Below are 24533 nucleotides of genomic sequence, written 5' to 3'. Positions count from 1 at the left end.
CTCCTCTCCTTCCTAGAGAGCCTCCAGAGCTCCAGGATCCTCTGAGCCACCCAGACAGACCAGACGCCCAGCAGAGAGCCCACAGCTCTGGCATCACTCAGCGCCGGCCCCGCTGCATCGACCAGCTGTTTCAGGCACAGTCTTTGTTTGGCACAGTGCCACCATCAGCTTGGGTGTGACGCCACTGCAGACGTCCAGCCTCACCTCATGGATCAGCGGCTCGTTTAACAACCAGTGCGGAGAGTTAGTTTTCACTTTTACAGTTAAAGTGCCCAGGATTTAAAACGCCCTGGTAGAACGGAGGTAACCCACTTAACTTAAAAATTTAGAATCTGTTTAAAAACAGAGCAGCATCCAACCCCAGGTTATTTGCACATCTGAGAATACAGCTAGCCACTTCTCTTTTTACTAAATCTGAAGGACCTGTCAGGAACCTCTGGACAAAATGTAACCTAAAGGAGGCTGTTCTGCTGTCCAGGTGGATGAGGTCCTGTCCTCCCTCCTCTCCGGATAAAAACAACACACCCTGTGGTACCCAGTGTAAATGATCTCTGAAGTAGGTAACCACTTTTTGTTTGGCTCTGGCCTAATAACCCTGAGGGGGGGTCCACACATGCCAGGCAATGCCAGAGTAAAGAGGCTACAAGGTTGTTAAGCACAAGTACTCTACCTCTGTAAGACATCGGAGGGAGCAGCCATTTCCATTAGTTTTCCTTCTATTTTTTTTTTTCTTGATTTCCTGGGGACTCACTCAATGGATCTAGTTCCACAATATCACTCTCCAGATCTTTTATAGATCTGGTGATATCTTGAGTAACATTGAGTGTGTGCTGTTGACACAAGAGCTTAATTTCAGTTTTTCCATAGTCAACTGTCTAAGAGCATCCCTAAATTTTTTATCAAAAGTTAAAACTGAATTAAAATACCAGTATGCACTTTTAGGTAGAATATTTCTAACATAAACATGACATAGAAGCAGGGAATGATCAGTAAAGTCAACTGGAATAATATTGGGAAAAAATATTAAAATGATGCTTAAAACAATAAAACCGATTGAGTCAGGCTAAGGAGATCCTATCCTCTCTTAGGTGGGATCACATGTACTGTCTGGAGTCTGCATGCATCCTTCTCCACACATCCACTAGTCCATGAGAGTAGACCAGCCGCCTCAGAGCATGTTGGGAAGCTGGATGAGGCTCTGCATGGTTACGGTCTAAAAACTTAAAATCCCAACCCAAGAATAAAAAATCCTCCAAACCACAGTGATAACTTCCCCTCTGCACCGTTGGTTGGAGCATAAATATTGATTAAAAATAGTGAAATGATCAAACCGATCTTTGGCTAAAAGAAACCTACTCTCTATTACATGCACGACCTTCAAAGAGGCTGGACTGGAGAACAGGAAACCCACTGCTCCACTAAGTGTTGTATTGTGGCTTAAGATAACTTCCGCCTCCCACTCTCTATTCCAGTCTGCCTCATTGTTTACACCACTGTGTGTTTCTTGTAAAAAAAAAAACAAATACATCAGTGTGTTTCATTTTAGCTGTTTCATATATTATTGCCCTTTTCTTTACCTCTCTGGCTCCATTTATATTCAGGCTTCCCACTCTAAAAATATCCATACAGAGTGAGATGGTAAAAACAAAACTAAAAGCTAATAAAAAGCAAAAATCTAAAGCTACCTAATAACTTAGGTAAAGTGCAAATTGGGGCCTTTTCCATCATTACTGCTTAGTTGTTTCTTAACTTTAAGTACAAGTTTTTTCAGTCTAAACACTTGCACCTGATCATTGAGGATTGAATCCTCTTTATTTCTCATGTGGAATCTGGCTAAGATGTAAAAAAAGTCTCTTTATCAGGAAAATATTCCTCCAGTTTAACTCCTGCTGGCAGTGTGAGCCTTTCTTTCTCGACTATCACACAGTTTAACAAGAGACACATCACTGCTGTCAGACACACACTCCTCCTCACTACGACCTGCTTTTTACCTGTCTGTCTGTACTCACTCTTCTTGCTTTTGCCTCACTACACACATTTCTAACTTTACCCCTACGTTTATGTGGGGTAGGTTTCCATGCTGTTTCCTTCTCCACCATCTCAGCATCCTCAACCTGTTTACACCATGCATTACTTGTTTCATCTGTCTCATCTACCTGTGTTTCACAAGACTCACCTGTCTTACTAAGGCTTACCTGTGTCTCACACACATCATTTTCCCTTGTTTTTTCACCACTGACCTCACTTTCACCTATCTTGTTCTCACCACTCTCTGTCTCCCGGGCCTCATTCCCACCATCCTGTACACTATCCCCACCAACACCGGGCCACTCTCCAGCACCATCCCGCTCTGACTGTGCAGCAGCAGAGTGCTCTGTGACACCGGGCCACTGGGCCGCGCCAGTCGCTCCCCCGAGCCAGGCGGAGCCGGCTCCCCTTGTTTAGAATATGCGTTTCCTATGTGTGTCTCTTTACCGCAACCAAAAATTAGGTAGCAAAGATACTCTCATTTTCCCCAACAGAGCACAGAAATTTTTAAACTGCCCAGACAGCTCTGAAATTATCCAGATTATTCACTGTCTGATAGTAAGCATGTTCAACCTTCAGACAAGCAGCAACCAGTCCCTTCATGACCTGAATACCATCTGTACATCCTGCACCCTTAACCTTGTTTTTCCTGGATATTGCTGGATAGCGAGCTTAGCCACTGCAAACATAAAATTCAGAAGAGCACAGATGTTCCTTTTCCTCACCATGTATTTAGAATCATATATAAATATATCTAGAGAAAAGTGTTCTCCAAAACCTGTACACCATGACTCTATAACTCTCAGCAAACCAGCTAACTTTGGACACACAGTGAATAAATGTGGCAATGATTCATTCTGTGAACAGAAAAGACAACCCACCCCATGGCTAGGATCCAGGTGTGCTATGTATCTGTTTGTAGCCGTTGCACCATGTATTATCCTCCATTGGAGGTCAGCTGTCCGCTTTTCAACGGGCAACTTATACAAAGACCGCCAACTGCCTTTCAGGCACTTGTTCCTGCCAAAAACCCCAATCCATATCGACACTTTCACTCCCACCAAGGACCTCATATGACACACTTTCACACAGAGCTGATTTACTGTCTTCTACTACTGTCTTCATCCCGTTCCGTTTCCATTGCAACCCTGATGGAAGGGTGGGCACCCTATCTTTGTTCCCAGTGCCACAGTGTAAAGCCTCACATTTGGCCCAGTTGACCTGAGCAGATGAGGCTCTTTGATATAAACCAAGACAATCTTCTAAGGTGCACACATCAGCTTGATCAGTAATGAAAATATTTATATCGTCTGCATAAGCAGACACTGTTAGGCATGCTGTAGGAACTATTGACAAGATGACATCCTTTAAGTTTATTCCTGATTTCGTATAATAATGGTTCTATGGCCAAACTATAGAGCTGACCAGAGAGGGGACAGCCTTGCCTTATTCCCCTTTGAATTTGTATAGGTCTACTTAGCCCACCCCCCAACCTTCACCATACACCGTTGCTGTAAAACCTCCCCGATACCAAAAGCCTGAAAAACCGAAAACAAATAAATATGATCAATCCAATCAAAAGCCTTTTCTTGATCTAGCAAAAGGATACCAATATTTAAATTAAACAATTTACAAATATCAATAACATCTCTCAAAAGGAAAATATTGTCCATAATTGTCCACCTGCAATGTAGTAGCTCTAATCCATATGCACCAATAAGTTAATGTATTGTCTTAGTCTATTAGACAGAGCTCTGGACAGTATATTATAATCCGTGCATAAAAGTGCCACAGGCCTCCAGTTCTTTAATAAAACCAGATCTCCTTTCTTTGGCAGCAGGGAGACAGCAGCACTCCGACATGAAGCTGGCAGCTCCCCTCTTTTAAAACAATCCATCAAAACCTGATGAAGATCTGTACCAAGCGTGCTCCAGAAATACTGATAGAAATTACTAGACAAACCATCTATTCCTGGAGCCCATCCTTTGGCCAGTTGTTGCACCGCAGTGATCAGTTCATCAGGTTCAGTTATATGTCCATTTCAGCCTTCTCTCCATCATTAAGATGAGGAAGTCCCTTCAAAAGCTCCTCAACACACCGTTGGTCACATTCCTCAGCCCCAAACAGAGTGGAGTAAAAATCCATTGTATGCGCATCATTTCAGCTGGATCAGTTGTCATCCTTCAATCAGGAAGATGCAGACATGCCATGAGCTTGTCTCACATCATTCTTTTCAAAATTAAAAAAGAAGGCGGTTGGAGCGTTCTCTTTTCTTATAACCCAGCATATCTTGATACTCATGGATGTCTATGTGATTCTCACAGTTCCTAATTTATTTTTCAAGCTTCTGAATGGCTGCTTTAACCCTAGCTGTGGAGTAAGCTGTGTACTGCTGACAAAAGGTCCTAATATGAGCTTTACCAACTTCCCACCACTGACCTAAAGAAACAAAAAAAATTCTCTCCTGTTCTTCCAAAAAACCTAAACTGTTGACAAAAAACAGTCTTGAAGAAGTGTATTATTAAAATGCCAATAACAACTTGTTTTTGCTGTGTGAGAAAGGGTTAAAGTGGCTATGATGAGATGGTGATCTGTAAACCCCACTTGAATGATGAAACTGTCACTGAGTTTTGGCCTTAGGCTGTGAGAGATGTATATCCTGTCTAATCTGGCAGCAATAACTGCGTTGTTGCTTACTCTAATCCATGTGTACTGTCATCTGGATGTTTGCCTCTCCATGTATCACAGAGGTCTAGATGACCAAGTAAGGTATTCAACATTATGGAGGACTTTGGATGAGGTTCCTCATTCATCCTATCAAAAGTGAATTGAGTGCAGTTCCAGTCCCCGCCCATTATTATGTTATCCAATTTTAATTTAAGTAATTCTTCCTTAACCTGTTCAAAGAAAGTAACTCTGTCTGATCCTAAATTTGGAGCATAGATATTTATTAAAAGAAAAAGGTATATTCTCTATTTCTGCTACTACCACCAAAGACCACCCTCTCTATTTCGTAATTTCGAAGTAATCCTTGACTTTCACTGATTTACCAAAGGTCTCATCCAAAAAGTAATTAATTTCATCCAGAGAATAAAGATCACTACTCAAACCAAAATCAGCCCCAGAAAGCCGTTCAGTGTCTGAATCATCCTCCTCATCACTTATTAATTGACTGTTGGATAAAACCTTTTCATCAATAGCATTGTCCTTCAAGACCAGATCACTAGTGGATGGCTCTGCTACATCAGTGATATCTGCATTAGTGACACTATCCCAGGACACTCCGCTCTCTGCAGCCCCAGCAGACACACACTGATCACCTGCTGGGGGCTGCTGACTACCCTATCCTCCGTCTACTTCCTGCCCCGTTGAGCTCTGTTTACCACCATCATCTGAGGCAGCCCCATGCGTCCCCACGCCACCAGCACCACGCTTAACTCTGAATGACACATCCAGAGTCTGAGTGGGTGACTCCAGGAACATAAAAACCTGGCGTCTGAGCGACAGAACATGCCTCAGTTTAGAATCTTTGGAGCCCAAACCGACAGTCTTAAATCCGCTGGCAAACTTCCCAAATCTTTGCAACTCTTACTCCAGCAGTTCATTTGGTATGAACAGCGGGACACCGGACACGGTAACTCTGTTGGACGGTACTACTTGAGGAGAAACCTGTATGAACATGTCCTGTATCACCACGCTGCTCTCCACCAGCTTATGGACAAACTGCTCCTCCTTTACAAACACCAGGGTCAGGTACAAGCCTCAGCCCATGTTGGAGGTCATCGATGCCGCTTTAAAGCTCTGTTTGTAACTTCAACCACTCAAGAAAAGAATAAATTCACTCCAGAGAGAGAGAGGCAGAGAGAGGGAGAGCAATCCCCCCCTTTCAGACCACAACCAACTAAATGTGTTCTTTAAACTCTCAGGTCAAATGAGTAACACAATAAGGGAACCCAGTAAGCTGTATAAATTAAACCCTACTTACAGATGAGCCCAAGACAGCAGAGACAAATTAATCATGGCCTTGAACTCACCTGATCTGATGAATGACAAATCAGTATCTAACCAAAATCAATATGTCCCTACCAGACATGGTGTCAATATGATATTTCATAAGGCAGCTATTACAGCTGACCTTATAAAACAAAAAAAACGGAAACCTGTTAAAAAGCCAAATTCCAACAAATGGTTTGATCAAGAATGCAAGACCATCAGAAAAGACCTGAGAAAAATAGCAAATGAAAAACATCGCCAACCAAACAACCCAGCCGTACGCATTAGGTACAATGACATTTTAAACAAATATACACGTACAATAAGGAACAAAAAACTAAATAATACCCACACGAAACTTGAAGATATACAGTATAATGTACAATATTCAATGAAATAAGGAACGTTTACTTCAACAAGTTCAACTCTGTAATCTCAGATTTCTCTCAAAATTGAAGATACTCCTAGGAGAAGGAGACAGGACAGATCCTGCTGCCCAATATATATCAACATGCCACAACCTGAGAGACAGTGAATGACCTACACACACACTCATAAAATATATTTTTAACTGCAAGTCAATATTATTATTATTATTATTATTATTATTACTACTATATTATCTTACTTATCTGTATATATTCTAATAGCACATTTCTTCTGTTTATGTTTTTATTTTACACATGCTTTGGCAACATTAACATCTGTTTCCCATGCCAATAAAGCTCAATTGAATTGAATTGAATTGAGATGGAGAGAGGGAGAGGGACAGGGACAGGGAGGAAGAGAGAGGGAGAGAAAATTTAACAATACTTCATTGAAAATTCAAGAAATTACAAAACAACAATAATAAACAACACGGCCACATAAAACAAGATTAAGAGAATCCAAATCATCCCAATAAATCCCAAAGATCAGCTCATCATCCACCACACAGCAAAGCACATCTTTATAACTCCACACACTGGAAACTCCTTCATCATTCTGTAATAATTAAAATCTATCAACATTTTTACAAACACAAAAACAGCATCGTCATCCACAGCTTTCTCCATTCTGTTTCTTCTGCTCAAATACACAGCCATCTTTGCCCTTTTAATTAAAAAGCTGACATTTTCTTTTGTTGTTTTGTTGGGTCTCTGTAAATAATATAAAGAGTACGGCCTAGACCTGCTCTAAAGGAAAAGTGCAATGAGATAACTTCTGTTATGAATTGGCGCTATATAAATAAATAAAATTGAATTGAATTGAATTCTTCTGAGAGTACCTGTAGCCCAGAATGAACATTTGTTTAGAAAAAACTTCACTAGCCCGACTCCCAGCCTGCCGGGCATCAGCCTGCACCTCGGCCTGCTGGTCTCCAGTCAGCATCTCAGCCTGCAAACCAGGTGCTTGCCTGCTCAGTTGCTCGCCTGCAACGCTGCTTGCCTGCCCCACTGCCCCGCTGCCCAGCTGCTCGCCTGCTGGATCGCAGCAGCCATCACTACCTGCTGGATTGCAGCATCACCCTTTCACAGACTCCCTGCTGGATCGCAGCAGCCCCCTGTCCCTGGACTGCCTGCTAGATCATAGCAGCCCCCTGTCCCTGGACTCTCCGCTGGATTGCAGTCGCCTCCTTTCCCGGCTGGATAGCAGCAGCACCAATCCCTCGTCGCTGCTGGATCGCAGTCACCTCCTTTCCTGGCTAGATCGCAGCAGCACCAATCCCTCATCACCGCTGGATCACAGCCGCCTCCTGCACCGGTTGGACAACAGCATGCCACAGAACCGTCTGCTGGACCGTCTGCCGGGTCGCAGCACTCCACTGAGTTCTCTGCTGGGTCGCAGCAGTACTCTTCTTCTCTGCCAGAGTGGCAGGCTCTAGGTTCCCAGACATCACTGGTTCTGCCAGCTCCTCTACCAGTCTCTCCATCGCTGGCTTCCTGTCCTGTTGTCCCATCGCCAGCTTCCTGTCCTGCTGTCCTGTTGCCGGGCCCTGATCTGGGTCTCTGGCCTCCTGAAGGGTTCCGCCTTTGCCGCCGGCCTCCAGAAGGTCTCAATCTTCGCCCCCGGCCCCCAGTGACTCTCAGTCTTCGCCACCAACCTCCAGTGACTCTCCGTCTTCGCCGCCGGCCTCCTGTGACCTTCCACCTGTGCCACTGCCATTCCGCCAGGCCTCCAGATGGTTTTGATCTTCGCTGCAGACCTCATGAGATCAGCTCCACACCTGTCCAGCCCCCGGGCCGCCCACCCAAGGTTAATAAACACCATTTTTACAATCTCATACACTGATCTTACTTTTAACAGATGGCCTTTAATGACTTCTTCAGAATCTACAGATCGAGGAAAAAAATTCCAACCTCACTGTTACTGGTTTTGTGACTTCAAAAGGTTTCACCAGTCCATTCTTTTCTCCTCAGCCTCATAACCAGCTTCATTTAAGTTCAAGCTGCCTATTCTTATGTCCCCCAAAGTACAGAAAACTGTAAAACAAAAACAAACAAAGTATAAATACATTTACATATCTACTGAACTGATTCATAATCCCCTAACTGCTTTTTGACCTTTTGAACTCTCCTGGTCAGTGAAAGTTCTCTCCCCCAACCCATCAGGACTTCTCAGAGAAGTCCTCACGGAATCAAAGAAGAGCTGTAAATCAGGGAACACTTTTTCAATTTTAAAATTTCTGGCTCCCTTGGTGTCCTGCAGGAACTTATTAGTACTCATTAAAAAGTAGGCGCTCTTTTTTTTTTTTTTTAGTCCACATCTGTGAGTAAGCTAAAGACTTCACATTACTGTCCTCATCTCCTTCACTCTCATCTGACTGCAGACACTCACTCTGAACAGAAAATTTTGTCACGTTACTAGAAGACTCACACACATCATCAGGTTTCCTCTTCTTATCATGGTCTTTAGAAGAGTCTTCATCTACCAACACTTTCCTCTACAAAACATTCTGCTGCTTTTGTTTCAGTCTGTGTGTCCTCTGTGTCACAGTTAATACTGTCCTCAGTGTCAGTGTGTGACTGCTCATTGACCTCCACCACCACACCTTTACCAACAAACCCAGACCAGCAGCACCTGAACCAGCAACCCCCTGACCAGCAGCACCCGAACAAGCAACCCCCAGACCAGCAGCACCCAAACCAGCAGAAACCGGACCAGCAGCACCCAAACCAGCAGCCACCAGAACAACAGCACCTGCACCAGCAGCCTCCAGACCAGCAGAACCAGGACCAGCAACCTGAAACTCAGCTTCAGTCTGTTGTGAACTCTGTTCTGAGCTCACAGTCTCCTCATCATTTGTCTTATCAGTTAAATTGTCTTACTGACTTACATGTATTCATGTGGACTCTTTTTTCCAAGCCACAGTAGATCAAGGAGAAACCTTCGAGAATAAGTGTCTCAACACTCATGTTCCAAGTGCCACAAGGCTGCAGGTGCATGAAGTAACCAATAATTGCACATGATATTTTTTTTGACAGTGCATATAAGTAGTAAGTAAGTACACTCAGAAGAGATAGGTCTTTAAGTGATTTTTGAAGACAAAAGAAGACTTCCCTAATACATTTTCCAAATTCAGAATTTCATTACCAATGGGCATCTTCTTAAATCCACAACCTACCAAAGGCTTAACATGTAAAATTTGTCCTGTAGGTAATGCTAGAGGAAAGGTCATGGGGTCATTAAAATTTAAAGGATTCATCCATCGGGAATCTGAATTACCTCACTTTCCATGTTGTGTGTGATGTCAACATTTTTCCAGAATCAAAATCTAATATTTAGAGTAACAAATTGTCAAATGTACCCCACTGCTGTCTGTGTATCAGCTGGTGCAGAGGACTTACTGGGTTTCTTGTCCTTTTTCTCCTTTGGCAGGTTGGCCATCTTCTTCTTCAGGTAAGCCACTTTCTCCACCAATGACATGAGTCGACCTCGGATGGTGAAGTCACTGTCACCGTCTATCCCTCTCTCCTCATCCAACTCTATACCTGATAGAACAGAGAAATCAGTATAAAGTGCATACTGTATGTTTGCAGTTAATGAATATACAGTATACAGATATTATTGATTTATGTCGTTATTATTATTATTATTGATCCCTACTGATCTCTGTGGGCAACCTGGATATTTTAAATGTTTGGTCGACTGTGTAGATGAAGCTGCTTGGTGGTTTACCACAGTGTCTCATCAGGTCCTCATGGAAGTCGAGCAGCTGTTCTCGGATGTATTCAGGACAAGGACACTCCTGCTTCTCATTCTTAAAGTTCAGCAGCATGTTGATCTGCAGAAACACATGCTGACTGTGATACAGTTCCCGTTAATTAAATAATTCTACAACAACCACTGGGATTACGTCACAGAAATCACCATACATTTGGTCATAGGTTTTGAGTGGGATGTTGGGAGCATGTTTCCACCAGTGTATTGGAAAGATGCTACTTGACTTGGGGTCTGCAGTGCGTTTAAGGCAGCACAAAATGGAAAAGCATCTTTGTGACTTCAGTGTCATACACTGCAAGAGTGAGCCTGTTCAATGTAAAATGGGAGAGAAAGGGAACTAACTGGTGAATATCAGTAATTAAGAACAGAATATGTTCTTAATCTAAATTCCTTTATTAAGAGTGTCTCCAAATTCTCAGCTTTTTATCGATTGTATGCTGTTCTTCTCTGCTTACGTTCTACTTCACGCTCTACTGTACTCTTCTCTATTTCTGTAGAGACTAGACTTGACCTAATTTAACATACTCTAATACACTTCACGTTATTCTTCTACACTGCACTCCAGTCTGCTCTGTACAACCAATTCTTCTGTACTGTTCTGTGGTGGTGTTCCTACCTGTTCCTGTGGAGGAGATCTGAACTCTTTAGTCTTCTTGGCAGTGAGGGCTGCAGACATGTTGAGTGCCAACATCACCTCATTGTAGCGGAACCGCTGGTTGTCTTGGAGACAGGCTACAAAGTCATCAGAGAAGGCCACCACCGCCTCGATACGATGACGCACCTGGCAGTCACACAGGTACTGCAGCACATGGCACATCTACACACACACACACACACACACAAAGATTAGACACGTACAATCACGCATAATGTCAACTACATAGTATGAAGACAAACTAGATAAATATTAAAACAGTCCACTAAGTTTGTAGCATACAGTACATCCTTCTGTCATGAAACTTCGGCATCATTGTCATTGCAGAGTCCATACACATTTAAAAACTTAGATACCATCAATTTCTCTTAATTGCTCCCATGTTGTTTTTTCTTAAATGTATCATCTTTATTTCCTGGTTCTGCTGAGTTTAAAACAGCTGGGCTGTGTTTCATCATACAAAGAAAAATGTGTTCCACTCTCTGCACTGGTCGTCTCTCTTTGTCATTAGGCTAATTAGTGTTAACCTCTTCAACCCTAGCCCTATTTCTAGGACAAAACGCCTAAAATAACATGCCCAAATGAATCAGCAATAGCTCCTCAAGCATAAGGCCTATATGCATATATCTGGTCTTCTGATAGATAATAAGCTAAAGAATATGAATCCATTGTAAGTAAAACTATCTCTATTACCATTCAGTAAATGGAGATGATAGCGCCACAGGTGGCTGCCTCTGTGTTTTGGTGCGCGTTGTTTTGTCTTGTTTTGTTTGTAGATTCAGTTTTCTGCTGTGATACCTGGAACTCTTTCACCAGAGAAGACCTCATGAACATCAGGGGAACTATACCAGCGGACTTATTTCTGTCTTTTCTGCTGTCATCAGTGTAAAAAACATTCTGGTCAAAGGTGCTCTTTTGCTCATGCAGTGAAACGCTGAAGGAGAGGGACGTGTGAAAAAAAAAAGATTTTCATCCTCACCTGGTATAAAATCTAAATTTCAAGGCAATCATAACAAGGGTCCAGTGGTTAATAATGCAGCTGGATGTATTCTCATACTGCTTGACTACAAATGTAACTGTAAATGTGATTAAAATACAACATTTATGATACAATTTATAAGGATATACTCAGGAGGTCTCCATGTTTTGGCCGTGTTTACTGTTTACTTTTTGACTGTTTACTGGGACTTTTACTTCAAAACACTATTTATTTCCATATAGCCATGTTACAAATAACATAAATGTCCCAAAAACATTGAAATATAGTAAACACAATAAATAGTGATCAATATTCATATATGACTGAAATGCTCCATGCTATACAGGCAGATAAATGGACAATGGAAAGGCCCAGAGTTAAGTATAACATGTCTATAGATTCCTCTCAGCCAGACCAATGGGATGGAATTATTTTTGTTGGTGTCAGTAATTCGATTCAGCCACCATACAGGGAGTGCAGAATTATTAGGCAAATGAGTATTTTGACCACATCATCCTCGTTATGCATGTTGTCTTACTCCAAGCTGTATAGGCTGGAAAGCCTACTACCAATTAAGCATATTAGGTGATGTGCATCTCTGTAATGAGAAGGGGTGTGGTCTAATGACATCAACACCCTATATCAGGTGTGCATAATTATTAGGCAACTTCCTTTCCTTTGGCAAAATGGGTCAAAAGAAGGACTTGACAGGCTCAGAAAAGTCAAAAATAGTGAGATATATTGCAGAGGGATGCAGCAGTCTTAAAATAGCCAAGCTTCTGAAGCTTGATCATCGAACAATCAAGCGTTTCATTCAAAATAGTCAACAGGGTCGCAAGAAGCATGTGGAAAAACCAAGGCGCAAAATAACTGCCCGTGAACTGAGAAAAGTCAAGCGTGCAGCTGCCAAGATGCCACTTGCCACCAGTTTGGCCATATTTCAGAGCTGCAACATCACTGGAGTGCCCAAAAGCACAAGGTGTGCAATACTCAGAGACATGGCCAAGGTAAGACAGGCAGAAAGTCGACCACCACTGAACAAGACACACAAGCTGAAACGTCAAGACTGGGCCAAGAAATATCTCAAGACTGATTTTTCTAAGGTTTTATGGACTGATAAAATGAGAGTGAGTCTTGATGGGCCAGATGGATGGGCCCGTGGCTGGATTGGTAAAGGGCAGAGAGCTCCAGTCCGACTCAGACGCCAGCAAGGTGGAGGTAGAGTACTGGTTTGGGCTGGTATCATCAAAGATGAGCTTGTGGGGCCTTTTCGGGTTGAGGATGGAGTCAAGCTCAACTCCCAGTCCTACTGCCAGTTTCTGGAAGACACCTTCTTCAAGCAGTGGTACAGGAAGAAGTCTGCATCCTTCAAGAAAAACATGATTTTCATGCAGGACAATGCTCCATCACACGCGTCCAAGTACTCCACAGCGTGGCTGGCAAGAAAGGGTATAAAAGAAGAAAATCTAATGATATGGCCTCCTTGTTCACCTGATCTGAACCCCATTGAGAACCTGTGGTCCATCATCAAATGTGCGATTTACAAGGAGGGAAAACAGTACACCTCTCTGAACAGTGTCTGGGAGGCTGTGGTTGCTGCTGCACGCAATGTTGATGGTGAACAGATCAAAACACTGACAGAATCCATGGATGGCAGGCTTTTGAGTGTCCTTGCAAAGAAAGGTGGCTATATTGGTCACTGATTTGTTTTTGTTTGGTTTTTGAATGTCAGAAATGTATATTTGTGAATGTTGAGATGTTATATTGGTTTCACTGGTAAAAATAAATAATTGAAATGGGTATAAATTTGTTTTTTGTTAAGTTGCCTAATAATTATGCACAGTAATAGTCACCTGCACACACAGATATCCCCCTAAAATAGCTAAAACTAAAAACTACTTCCAAAAATATTCAGCTTTGATATTAATGAGTTTTTTGTGTTCATTGAGAACATCGTTGTTGTTCAATAATAAAATTAATCCTCAAGAATACAACTTGCCTAATAATTCTGCACTCCCTGTATGGAGACATAGACTGTGTAAGCGCATGGAAGGCTGAGGTCCGCCATCTTTATCATCTTTCTCCATGCAATAGAGATGTATACAAGCCGGCTTCAGTGGATTCAAGATGGCGCAAGGACAATGGAGTGATTACTTTTGGATTTAGGCGATCAAACACAACTTTTGATAAAACAAAAACTGCAAAGGTAAGACACAATTCGTAGTAGTAAATGTACAAGCGTAAGTTTGTTTTTGTGTTTCTTCGAGGGCTATGCAGTGAGTTTTGGTTGTACAGTGATAGGAGCTACACTGTTGGAATCTCTGGAGTCTCTGGTGTTCATTTGAGGGGTTGTTTGTGTCAATTTGGTGAAATGAAAGGTATTAATAGTTTTGTTTTCAGACAGGCAGGCAGAGAATGCTTTTTGCAGTTTCAGTTTCAGTTGCTTGCTGTTTGACTTGTGTGTGTTTCATTTAGGTAAAAATGGTTAGCATCAGCTTTTTGCCAAGCTCCTCCCGTTACGTGGGTATGCAGCATGAATATGTTGCTTCATGTTTAGCATGCCCTTAAATGGCGCTTGTTGTGAGATGCCGCTGCTGCCCCCGCTACTGGGGGCGCACGGGTTGGAGAACACTGACCTGCTAATTGGCTTCAAAGCAAGGACTATTACAGGAAAAACTTTTACATCTAAAACTTCCAATGTGCTTATTCCAAGTAAGGAAGGAAAATGAAATTTGTGTGTAGTGTTTATTTTAGCCAGAATTTGATAAAAGCTCAGCAACTGGTGAATTTTTTCCAAATTCTAAGTGAAATGACAGCGATATATATTTGTTTCCTACACATGTGGGGCTACACAGGCTGTGGCTTAGAGGTAGAGCAGGTCGCCCCAATATTGCTCCTGAAGGCTGTGCCATCGGTGTGCGAGTGTGTGTGACTGATTAGGTTCTTTCTGATGAGCAGTTGGCACACTGCATGGTAGCCTCTGCCATCAGTGTGTGAATGGGGTGAATTTGACATGTAGAATGTGAATGTCCAGTCCATTTACCATTTCCATGTTGCACCGTTACAGCTGTTAGGGCGCACATGTAATGTCTGCATCATTAAATTAACCAGCCTGTCTCTCAGCCGCATATATGGTTCAACCTCTGAAATACAGAGCTTGTTTTGACATTCATGAGTTTGCTGAAATGTTCTGGTGTATGTGATGCATTAAGCCAGTCGCGTTCCACATTCCTCTGGTGTTTTGATACTATGTCAGTGTTCTGCACTGACAAACTGACAACAAACTTTTCATTTGGTTTCTTGTTGGGTTGAACTTGGTGAAGCTCTGCTGCATTTTTGGCTCTTGACATTGGGGGCTTATCTGGCATAGTTTATGGCCATGAGATTTCTCTCTTTTGCACTATGTCATGTTTGTGTGTTGCCATAGCAACCTACAACACATGGCTAATTCCATCTAATTGTAACACCTATACCATCCTGGCATCTGGACGTTTGAGAAAATCCAGAACTCCGGTGATTTTAACTGTTATTTGTTTTATATGTTTTCTGTCTCTTCAAATGCTTTGCACAGTACACACTCAACTAAATATAGATATGGATGACACGCGATTCTGTATCAACTTTTCTGTAACTTTAAGAAGAGCTTTATCTTTAAATAAGACCACACTGTAAAAAAAATAAAAATGTTGAACTACAGTGAATTCCATAAGTATTTCCTATCGTCTAACATAAAAACAAATGCAATGTGACAGAAAACAATTACTTGCTGTTACATTGAATATTATTATTTTTTTAATCTGAGTAATAAGAAGTAACTGCATTTACAAACTGGAAGGGTTTTCTGAGTGTCACCTGGAGTTTTACAGGCTCTGGTAGCTTCATCTGTAGCAGTCCTTCTTTAGGCATGTTCCTCCCTCCATCCTCTCCTCTTCCTTCAGTCTCCACCTCCAGCTCCATGTGCATGTCCTCCTGCCCTTCTCTTCTTTCAGAGAACACACACGGTTCAATCAGTCTGAGGATGTTCTTCAGATCTCCATTTTGGAAAACTCCCATGATGAGCATGGTGTAGAACAGCTTGATGAGGGGGACGAAGAGAAACTCAGTGCTGCCTCCTATTGGATCCCGTACGTGCATGCTTCCCTCCCGCACTGCTTCTGTTAGCATCTCAATGGTTTTAATTTTCAGTATATCTAAGGGGAATTCAGGGCTGTACTGGAAACAGTCTCCTGATCCTGATCCCGATCCGTTGTTGCCATTATTACGATACAATGGTCCAGCCCCACAGACAAAACTTGGGGATGAGAAGTGCATTCTGGGTCTCAGGGAAGTGCTGAGGCCGATGCCTGGCAGGCCATGTTTCTTCTTCTCATCTGGAAACAGGGTGATGCTCTTGGTTTCGTGTGTCATGGGAACAATGTACTCATTGTTCATCATGAGGCGAGCCGTGGCATAGCTGCTTAGGTGGATGTCTATGAGGAGGTCATAGTAGCCCGCACGAAGTAAACCTGTGAGTGACAGACAGACAGAAAAATAGTTATAAACATTCAACTAAAACATTAACTCTTAAAGGTCCAGTGTGTAGAATTTAGTGGCATCTAGCAAGGAAATTGCAGTTTGCAACCATTTGAATACCACTCGCCTCCCCTTCCAAGTGTGTAGAACAGACACAATTGATAAATGTGTAAATTACCATCAACATTACCATAGTGGACAGTAACTAAGTACATTTAGTCAAGTAGTATACTGAAGTACAATTTTAAGTACTTTACTTGAGTATTTCCATTATATGCAGCTTCATACACTTCAGCTACATCTATAGTTAGTACTGCACATTAATCTGCATAATGAGTATTTTTACTTTTGATACTTTATTTAAATTTTGCTGATAATACATATGAACTTTACTTAAAGGATAAGTCTGGTGATATTCTATGATAGTCTATATTTTTTTAACATTTATTTGTCAACAAATCTCATGTTCAGAGTAAAGGCAACACTGAATGTATCTGCTAACAGGTGTTGTGTGTATCACAGCTTGATGGATCTTCTTCTTCTGAGCCACAGAGCTCCACTGTTGTCCAGAAACTATTAAAAACACATTAGTGAGCCGCACCGTTGCACTGGGTGACGTGTTCCTTCATCACCACGAACACACACACTGTAGTTTATTCTGACTCATTCCCACACACACCGTCCTGCTGCCCCAAACACTCACTACAGCACCACATGTGGATTCATCCGGCGCTGAAAGTAGTCCCCAACAGATGCACTGTTTCCTCCTGTTAGTCTGATAAAAACTACAGCGAGCGGCTGTTTGAGGAAATGACTGAGCCTTTTTAAACAGGAAACAATATATTTGTGAGCTGTTTTGAAAGATTTACATCTTCAGTAGGAACTGATGGACTTCGTGCTGAGAGCCACAGACAGGGTAGGGATGTCAGTAAGTTTCCTTTAAGTACATTTTTAAGCAGAAGCAAAGGATCTGAATACTGCTTCCAACTCTTCATACAGTTATGCCACACAGTATCACGCAATTATGATCTGTAAGTGTCTGCAATTGCAATTGACTTCTTACTATAGAGTAAACTATTGAGAGGTTAGTATGTAGGGAATAGTGAATGAGTGAATGAAGGAGAGAGTTTTGAAACAGTCATAGTCTATTACATGACATCAACTTATGCTTTAAGGGCAGGCTCTGACTACTACCTGGCTTCTACTTATTTCTCAGGGGCTATTACCTTGCATGCAGTTTTTTTTTTATATATCTTGTTTGTGTTACCTGGCATGTACTTATTCTCTATAGCCTGCAGGAGCTGTGCCTCGTCTACATGGGAGCAGAGGGCATGTGCCACTCGGTTGTTTCCCAGAGCACAGATTGCAGAGTACAGTCTGAGGGTATGGTAGTGAAACTTTAATAAGTCCCTCTGCTCTGACAGCTCCAGGATATCCACCGACCTGGACAACACACACAGGGAGATGCTGCATGAGAAATAAGAGAGCAGGAAGAAAAGGTGTGTGTGTGTGTGTGTGTGTGTGTGTGTGTGTGTGTGTGTGTGTGTGTGTGTGTGTGTGTGTACTCCACCAGTTCTCCTCAGGTATGTGTAGAGACATGAACCGCAGAGGTTCATTACACTGGACCAACCATCCATGTCTGTCATTCACTCTGGATGCTGACACCTGAAAATAAGAAGTAAGATGAAGCTGTGTCCCAGTTGAACTGTCAGCCTTCACATCCCTTTGTTCTATACATGGCACAATTAGTGATTTAAACATTTTTCCAAAAAGCCATATCTACATTTTTCTCTTTTATATCCCAAATTCAGTCAGCCAAAACAAAAAAGCCCTCCCAAAAAGCCCCCCAAAAAGCAGACCTACTATAAATAGGTAGGAGTTGTTACCTTGAGGAAGTGGTTGGGAACACGACTCCATAATACAGGAGTGAGAAACTGGACGTGCAGTCGTGGAGGACACTGAGGAACTGGGTTCTTCCTCTCACTCTTAAACAGACCAGCTGATAAAGGCATCACATTCTGACAGGAAACAGACATGTTGACAATAATACAACATCACTTAAGATGAAGCTGGACAGACCACAGAGGATACTGTGGACATATTCAAACTCACTGTGCAGTTTTTTGAAGTGTTGGTTTTCACATTAATGTTCATTAGTCTGGTTATGCATAAGACATAATTTCATCCCAAACTGACATAACATGAGAGACTGTAGGGTGTGGTCATGAGTAATAGGATTACACCACTGTTTGAGAAATGCTCTGTTTTAATTTTGAGTATTTTGCTCAATGTAAACAGAGAATATAAAGAAACAGGATTGCTGCTCTCATTCTCTTTGTTAATCCTGCTGATTGCAAGCTTGCTCTTCTGGCACAGACATCAAACCAGAAGGATGTCACAAATCCTAAACAGGAATTGTAACAGGAAGATTTAAAAACCAAGTCTTGACAAACAAATCATGTAATTTAATATGTAAAGTATTTTTTGTTCATGACAAAAAGTATTTTTTGTTCACATATGTTTGTGCATATGTTTCTCCATAAAACATTAAAATCTCTCCACCTGTGTACCACTAGAAGGCTTTTATTATGAAGCAGCAACAGGAAATGCAGGATTACTTGTCATTAAGGTTAGAAGCAACCTCCCAAACCTGGCGGGAATTCAGAATTGGTTACAGTTAAAACAGTGCTCTGGTTACTTTATTTTGATGACGAAGCTGTATGTGTGTGTGTCCTTCTCACCTTAATACGCCCCAGTTCGAACTGGACGACATTTGGGCTGGTGGCCTTGGCAAAAACTGCTGGGAACAGCTTAGTACTGGGCTCCACCTGTGGAGAGGAGTTAGTAGTTAGTAGTTACTAGTTAGTAACTGAAATCACAATTAGTCATTCCTTTTTTCCGGTCAGAAATCAAGTTTGATGATTTTTTAATTTATTGTTAATATTCTTTTTTGTTATTGAAAGGAAGAAAAAATGTATTTTTTAGAAATTCTCCTTTAGGCGCTAAGCTTCTGAGTGGGCAGGCAAAGGTACATCATTAATGGGAAGCTGAACAGGCAGGAGCACAAAAAGACTATGAAAACACACTTGCAATGGTAACTTTAACTTACAAGCCAAGAACAGACAGGGTTTTGTTAGCAGTGGTGCTGAAGAATAAAGACCACAACAGTTAGCTGCACTGAACTGCAGTCCCGAGGGGGGGGGGAGCACAATGCAAAAAACACCTAGAATTTTTTAAAATAGTAATAATGTAATGGTAGTGGTAACATATCATAATATCAATACATTAATAATAATAGAAATGACAGCTATAGGAATAATAATGACAGTATTAGTAACAGAGCCAATAACAACAATTGTAGCAGCAGTTGTCGAGCAGGAGCACGGGGGCAGCAGGTGGCCCACAACCACAGATCCAGTCTCTGCAGCTCCGGAGGCAGAAATACCTGCTCAAAGCGACTGAAGGAGAGAGGAGAGAAACAAGAAAGCACAGAACTATGGGAGAGAGAAGATGTCGAGTTAGTAACATGCAGTAATAGGATCAAAATGCATACAGATGGAGAGGGAGAGGGGGAGAGAGAGAAAAGAGGTGCATCATGGGAAGTCTCCCGGCAGTCTAGGCCTATAGCAGCATAACTAAGGGATAGTACAGAGCTTACCCAAGCCAGCCCTAAGCTTTATCAAAGAGGAAAGTCTTAAGCCTAGTCTTAAATGTGTAGATGGTATCTGCCTCCCGAACCCAAATTGGGATCTGATTCCACAGGAGGGAGGCTTGATAACTGAAGGTTCTGGCTCCCATCCTACATTTGGAGACTCTAGGAACCACAAGTAACCCTGAAATCTGGGAGTGCAGGGTCCTAGTCGGGTAATATGGTATTATGAGCTCTTTAAGATATGATGGTGCCTGACTATTGAGAGCTCTGTAGGTGAGGAGAAGGATTTTAAATTCTATTCTGGATTTTACAGGGAGCCAGTGCAGAGAAGCTCCCTGTAAAATATGATATGATATAAGATATGATCTCTTTTCCTAGTTCTTGTCAGTACACATGCCGCAGCATTCTGGATCAACTGGAGACTCTTAAGGGACTTATAATAATAAGCCTGATAATAAGAAATTGCAATAGTCAAACCTAGAAGTAACAAATGCATGCACTAGTTTTTCTGCATCATTTTGAGACAGGATGTGCCTGATTTTTGCAATGTTGCGTAGGTGAAAGAAGGCAGTCATTGAAGTTTGTTTCATGTGGGAGTTAAAGGACAAATCCTGATCAAAGATAACTCCAAGGTTCCTTATGGTGGTGCTGGAGGCCAGGGCAATGTCATCTAGAGCAACTATGTCTTTAGATAATGTGTCTCTGAGGTGTTTGGGGCAAAGTACAATAACTTCAGTTTTGTCTGAGTTCAACATCAGAAAAGTTGATCGATAGATATAATTGGGTATCATCCGCATAACAATGAAAGTTTATGGAGTGTTTCCTAATAATATTGCCTAGAGTAAGCATAAATAAGGTGAATAGAATTGGTCCAAGCACAGAACCTTGTGGAACTCTGTGACTAACTTTGGCGTGCACGGAGGACTCACCGTTAACATGTACAAACTGAGATCAATCTGATAGATAGGATTTAAACCAGCTTAGTGCGGTTCCTGTAATGCCAATTATATGTTCCAGTCTCTGTAATGGGATGTGATGATCAATGGTGTCGAATGCAGCACTAAGATCTAACAAGACAAGTACAGAGACAAGTCCATTTTCTGATGCAATTAAAAGGTCATTTATAATTTTCACCAGTCCTACGATGCACTCAAAATCCTCAAATAAACTATTGTCATTTAGAAAGTCACACAACTGATTGGCGACTGCTTTCTCAAGGATCTTAGAGAGAAAGGGAAGGTTAGATATAGGTCTATAGTTGGCTAAAGCCCCTGGATCAAGAGTAGGCTTTTTAAGATGCGGGTAAATTACAGCTACTTTAAAGGATTGTGGTACATAGCCTGATAATAAAGATAGATTGATCGTATCCAGTAACAAAGTGCTAACTAAGGGTAAAACAGCCTAGTTGGAATGCGGTCTAAGAGACAGGTTGATGGCTTAGATGAATTAATTGTCGAAGTTAGTTGAAGAAGGTCGATAGAAGCAAAGCAGTCAAAATATATATGTTTTACAGTTGTTTCTAAGGTTCCTGTGTTTGAAGATGTGTTTTTTTCTCTAATAGATAAAATTTTATTATTAAAGAATCTCATGAAGTCGTTACAACTGAGGGCTATAGGGATGCACGGTTCAATAGAGCTATGACTCTCTGTCAGCCTGGCTACAGTGCTGAAAAGAAACCTGGGGTTGTTTTTATTTTCCTCTATTAATGATGAGTAGTAAGCTGCTCTGGCATTACGGAGGGCCTTCCTGTATGTTTTAAGACTATCTTGCCAGACTAAACGAGATTCTTCCAGGTTGTTGGAATGCCATTTCCTTTCAAGTTTTCATGATGTTTGCTTTAATTTGCGGGTTTGGGGGTTATACCATGGAGCTAACCTTCTTTGTTTTATTATCTTCTTTTTTAGAGGAGTCGAGTGTCAATCGCAGTGAGCCTGCAGCGCTATCAACTAGATGGTCAATTTGGGAAGGGCTGCGATTTGCACAGGAGTCCTCTGTTATATTGAGACATAGCATTGAATTAGATGCAGATGGGATCGCTTCCTTGAATTTAGCCACAGCAGTATCAGACAGACATCTAGAGTAAGAATTTTTGCCTAACGGCGTGTAGTCCAGAAATAGCAGTTCAAAAGTTATGAAATAATGGTCCAATAATGAAAGATTCTGTGGAAAGACTATTAAATGTTCAATTTCAATGCCATATACCAGATCAAGGTCAAGGGTGTGGTTAAAACAGTGAGTGGGTTTATGTACACTCTGACAAAAGCCAATCAAATCTAATAAAGAGATAAATGCAGTACTAACGCTATTATTTTCAACGTCCACATGAATATTGAAATCACCTACATTAATTACTTTATCTGTTTTAAGGACTAAACTTGATAAAAACTGAGAATTCAGATAAAAATTCAAATTCAAAAAAGGACCAGGAGTGCGGTACACTATAAATATATAATTGGCTGTCGTGTTTTCCAGGTCGGGTGTGAAAGACTAAGAACAAGGCTTTCGAATGAGTTATAATTCAGGTTTAGGTTTAGGGTTGATTAATAGGCTTAAGTTGAAGATGGCTGCAATTCCACCTCCTTGGCCGGTGCCTCGAGGAATATGAGCATTAATATGACTGGGCGGAGTGGATTAATTTAGGCTACCATATTCTTCATGACCCAGCCAGGTTTCAGTAAGTCAAAATAAGTCAATATGATACTCTGATAATAAATCGTTCACCAGTAAAGCTTTAGATGATGAGATCTGATGTTTAAGAGTCCACATTTAGTTCTTCTATTTTGTTGTGCTATTACAGCATTTTTGTTTAGGTTTTTATGTATAACTTTTAACTCATGAAACCAAAGAATATAAAATATAAATTTCTCCCTTTTGTTTTCTAATTGTTTCTCAAAGGAGAACACAGTCATATGATTTACAAAGCAGATATGTATGCTATAGCACAAAACTTGCAGTTTTGTTTAAGTGTGACTTTAACATATATTAGAAGAATGTGGTTTTAATATAGCTGGTACCAGAGTGTTGTAGAGAGAGGGACTGATGCTAGAAGCAAACAAAATGCATGAGAAGAAAGAGAAAAAACACAAGGCAGGAAGGAAAAAGGCAAATTTTGGTGTAGGAAGTAAAATGAAAGGAAGTACAGATGGTAAGATGACAGAGTCAGGAAGAGAGAAGAAGACAGAAGCAGACATTGAAGACAAGGACCTTTCAAAAATCTGTTACACTACATCAATATGTACCTGGTAGTATGTGCTGAGTTCTTTGCCATTGGCTGTGAAGGTCAGCAGTCCGTTTGTTGTGTCGACAAGACAGCCGATCTCTAAGCCATTGTTGTTCCTCCCCTGACCAGGACTGCTGCTCTCTCCAGCCCACACCATGTAACAGTTACTACGCTTGATACTGGAGGACACAGAGACACACCATGTAACAGTTACTACGCTCGATACTGGAGGACACAGAGACACACATTGTAACAGTTACTAGGCTTTATCAGGAATTATTGATCAGATTAAAGGTGTGCTAGTCACTGAAATCATATGATGTAGTCTTAAGCTGGAATGAAAACCTGCAGCCTTCATGACACATGCCGCCCATCCCACCCATCGCTGCCCAACATAAAATTATACAAATATAAGAATTTACACTAAGATATGGGTTGGCTGCAACTTGACTAACCTCTCATGAACTTTGCCCTTCTCATCTCCCAGGGTAACAGTGACAGTTCGGACCTTGTGCAGCTCAAAGCCTGGGTCATGCTGATGGAAGTCAGAGGTTACCCAGCCCACCCAAACACTGCTGGGCTCCTGACCAGGGAAGATCCGTACTGAGTAGTAATGCTGCATAGAAAGAGAGGTACAATCAAGTTTAATTGCATTGCCCTTGATCACAGTTACTTGCTCAAAAGGGCTTTACAACACCCGTATTATGAAACAGTAAATCAATACATGGAATAAAGAACACTTGGTTGAACACTTCTATCAGGTGCAGGGGATAAACATTATTTGCTAAAAACCAGAGACCTGAATGACAGTCTAAATCAAATTTCATATTTAACAAACACTAGGACCTGTAGACCTGTACCATGTGGTAATTCTAACTGTTTGTATTATATTCAAAATGTATTCATTTCAGAACCATTCTGTGCATCTTTAGCCTTACTTGCTCTCTTGGAGCTACTCGTTATCAGTAACATATTAAATATATATATATATTTCATGGTAGTGTTTTGTGAATTTTATTTTGTAGGCCTATGTGTATTGTCTTACAGTAGAGGCTTGCATAAGGAATTCGTATTCATCTCTGTCCTCAGCCATCACTTCCCCTGACAGACGAGCAGATGATGGACAGCTGTTGTCTGGCTTGTTTCTCTTCAACATGAACCTGGTAGATCAGATGGTTGGTTTAGGTTTATAAAGTTTAAAAATAGTGATCAAACACAATGACAGAAGAGTAAAAATTACTACATTGCACAAGTTGGATATGGATAACATTTTTGTTAAACTGTTGAATAT

The 24533-nt window shown here is 41.4% G+C and overlaps 1 protein-coding gene across 1 annotated transcript in view; it reads right to left on the bottom strand.

Moving 5' to 3' along the window:
- The window catches only part of ryr2a (ryanodine receptor 2a (cardiac)), a 275757-nt gene that overhangs the window by 93212 nt on the left and 158012 nt on the right, over positions 1 to 24533 (bottom strand). Inside the window, 11 exon segments of the mRNA XM_044179528.1 lie at positions 9849 to 9992; positions 10180 to 10285; positions 10841 to 11041; positions 15711 to 16363; positions 17638 to 17813; positions 17941 to 18035; positions 18257 to 18388; positions 19112 to 19198; positions 23262 to 23421; positions 23698 to 23858; positions 24288 to 24402. Of these exon segments, the coding sequence (XP_044035463.1) occupies positions 9849 to 9992; positions 10180 to 10285; positions 10841 to 11041; positions 15711 to 16363; positions 17638 to 17813; positions 17941 to 18035; positions 18257 to 18388; positions 19112 to 19198; positions 23262 to 23421; positions 23698 to 23858; positions 24288 to 24402 (2030 nt within the window).

Source organism: Siniperca chuatsi, linkage group LG20 (assembly GCF_020085105.1).
Source record: "Siniperca chuatsi isolate FFG_IHB_CAS linkage group LG20, ASM2008510v1, whole genome shotgun sequence".
NCBI lineage: Eukaryota > Metazoa > Chordata > Actinopteri > Centrarchiformes > Sinipercidae > Siniperca > Siniperca chuatsi.
Note: the sequence above shows the minus strand (reverse complement) of the source record. Positions and strands in the feature narration are given on the sequence as shown.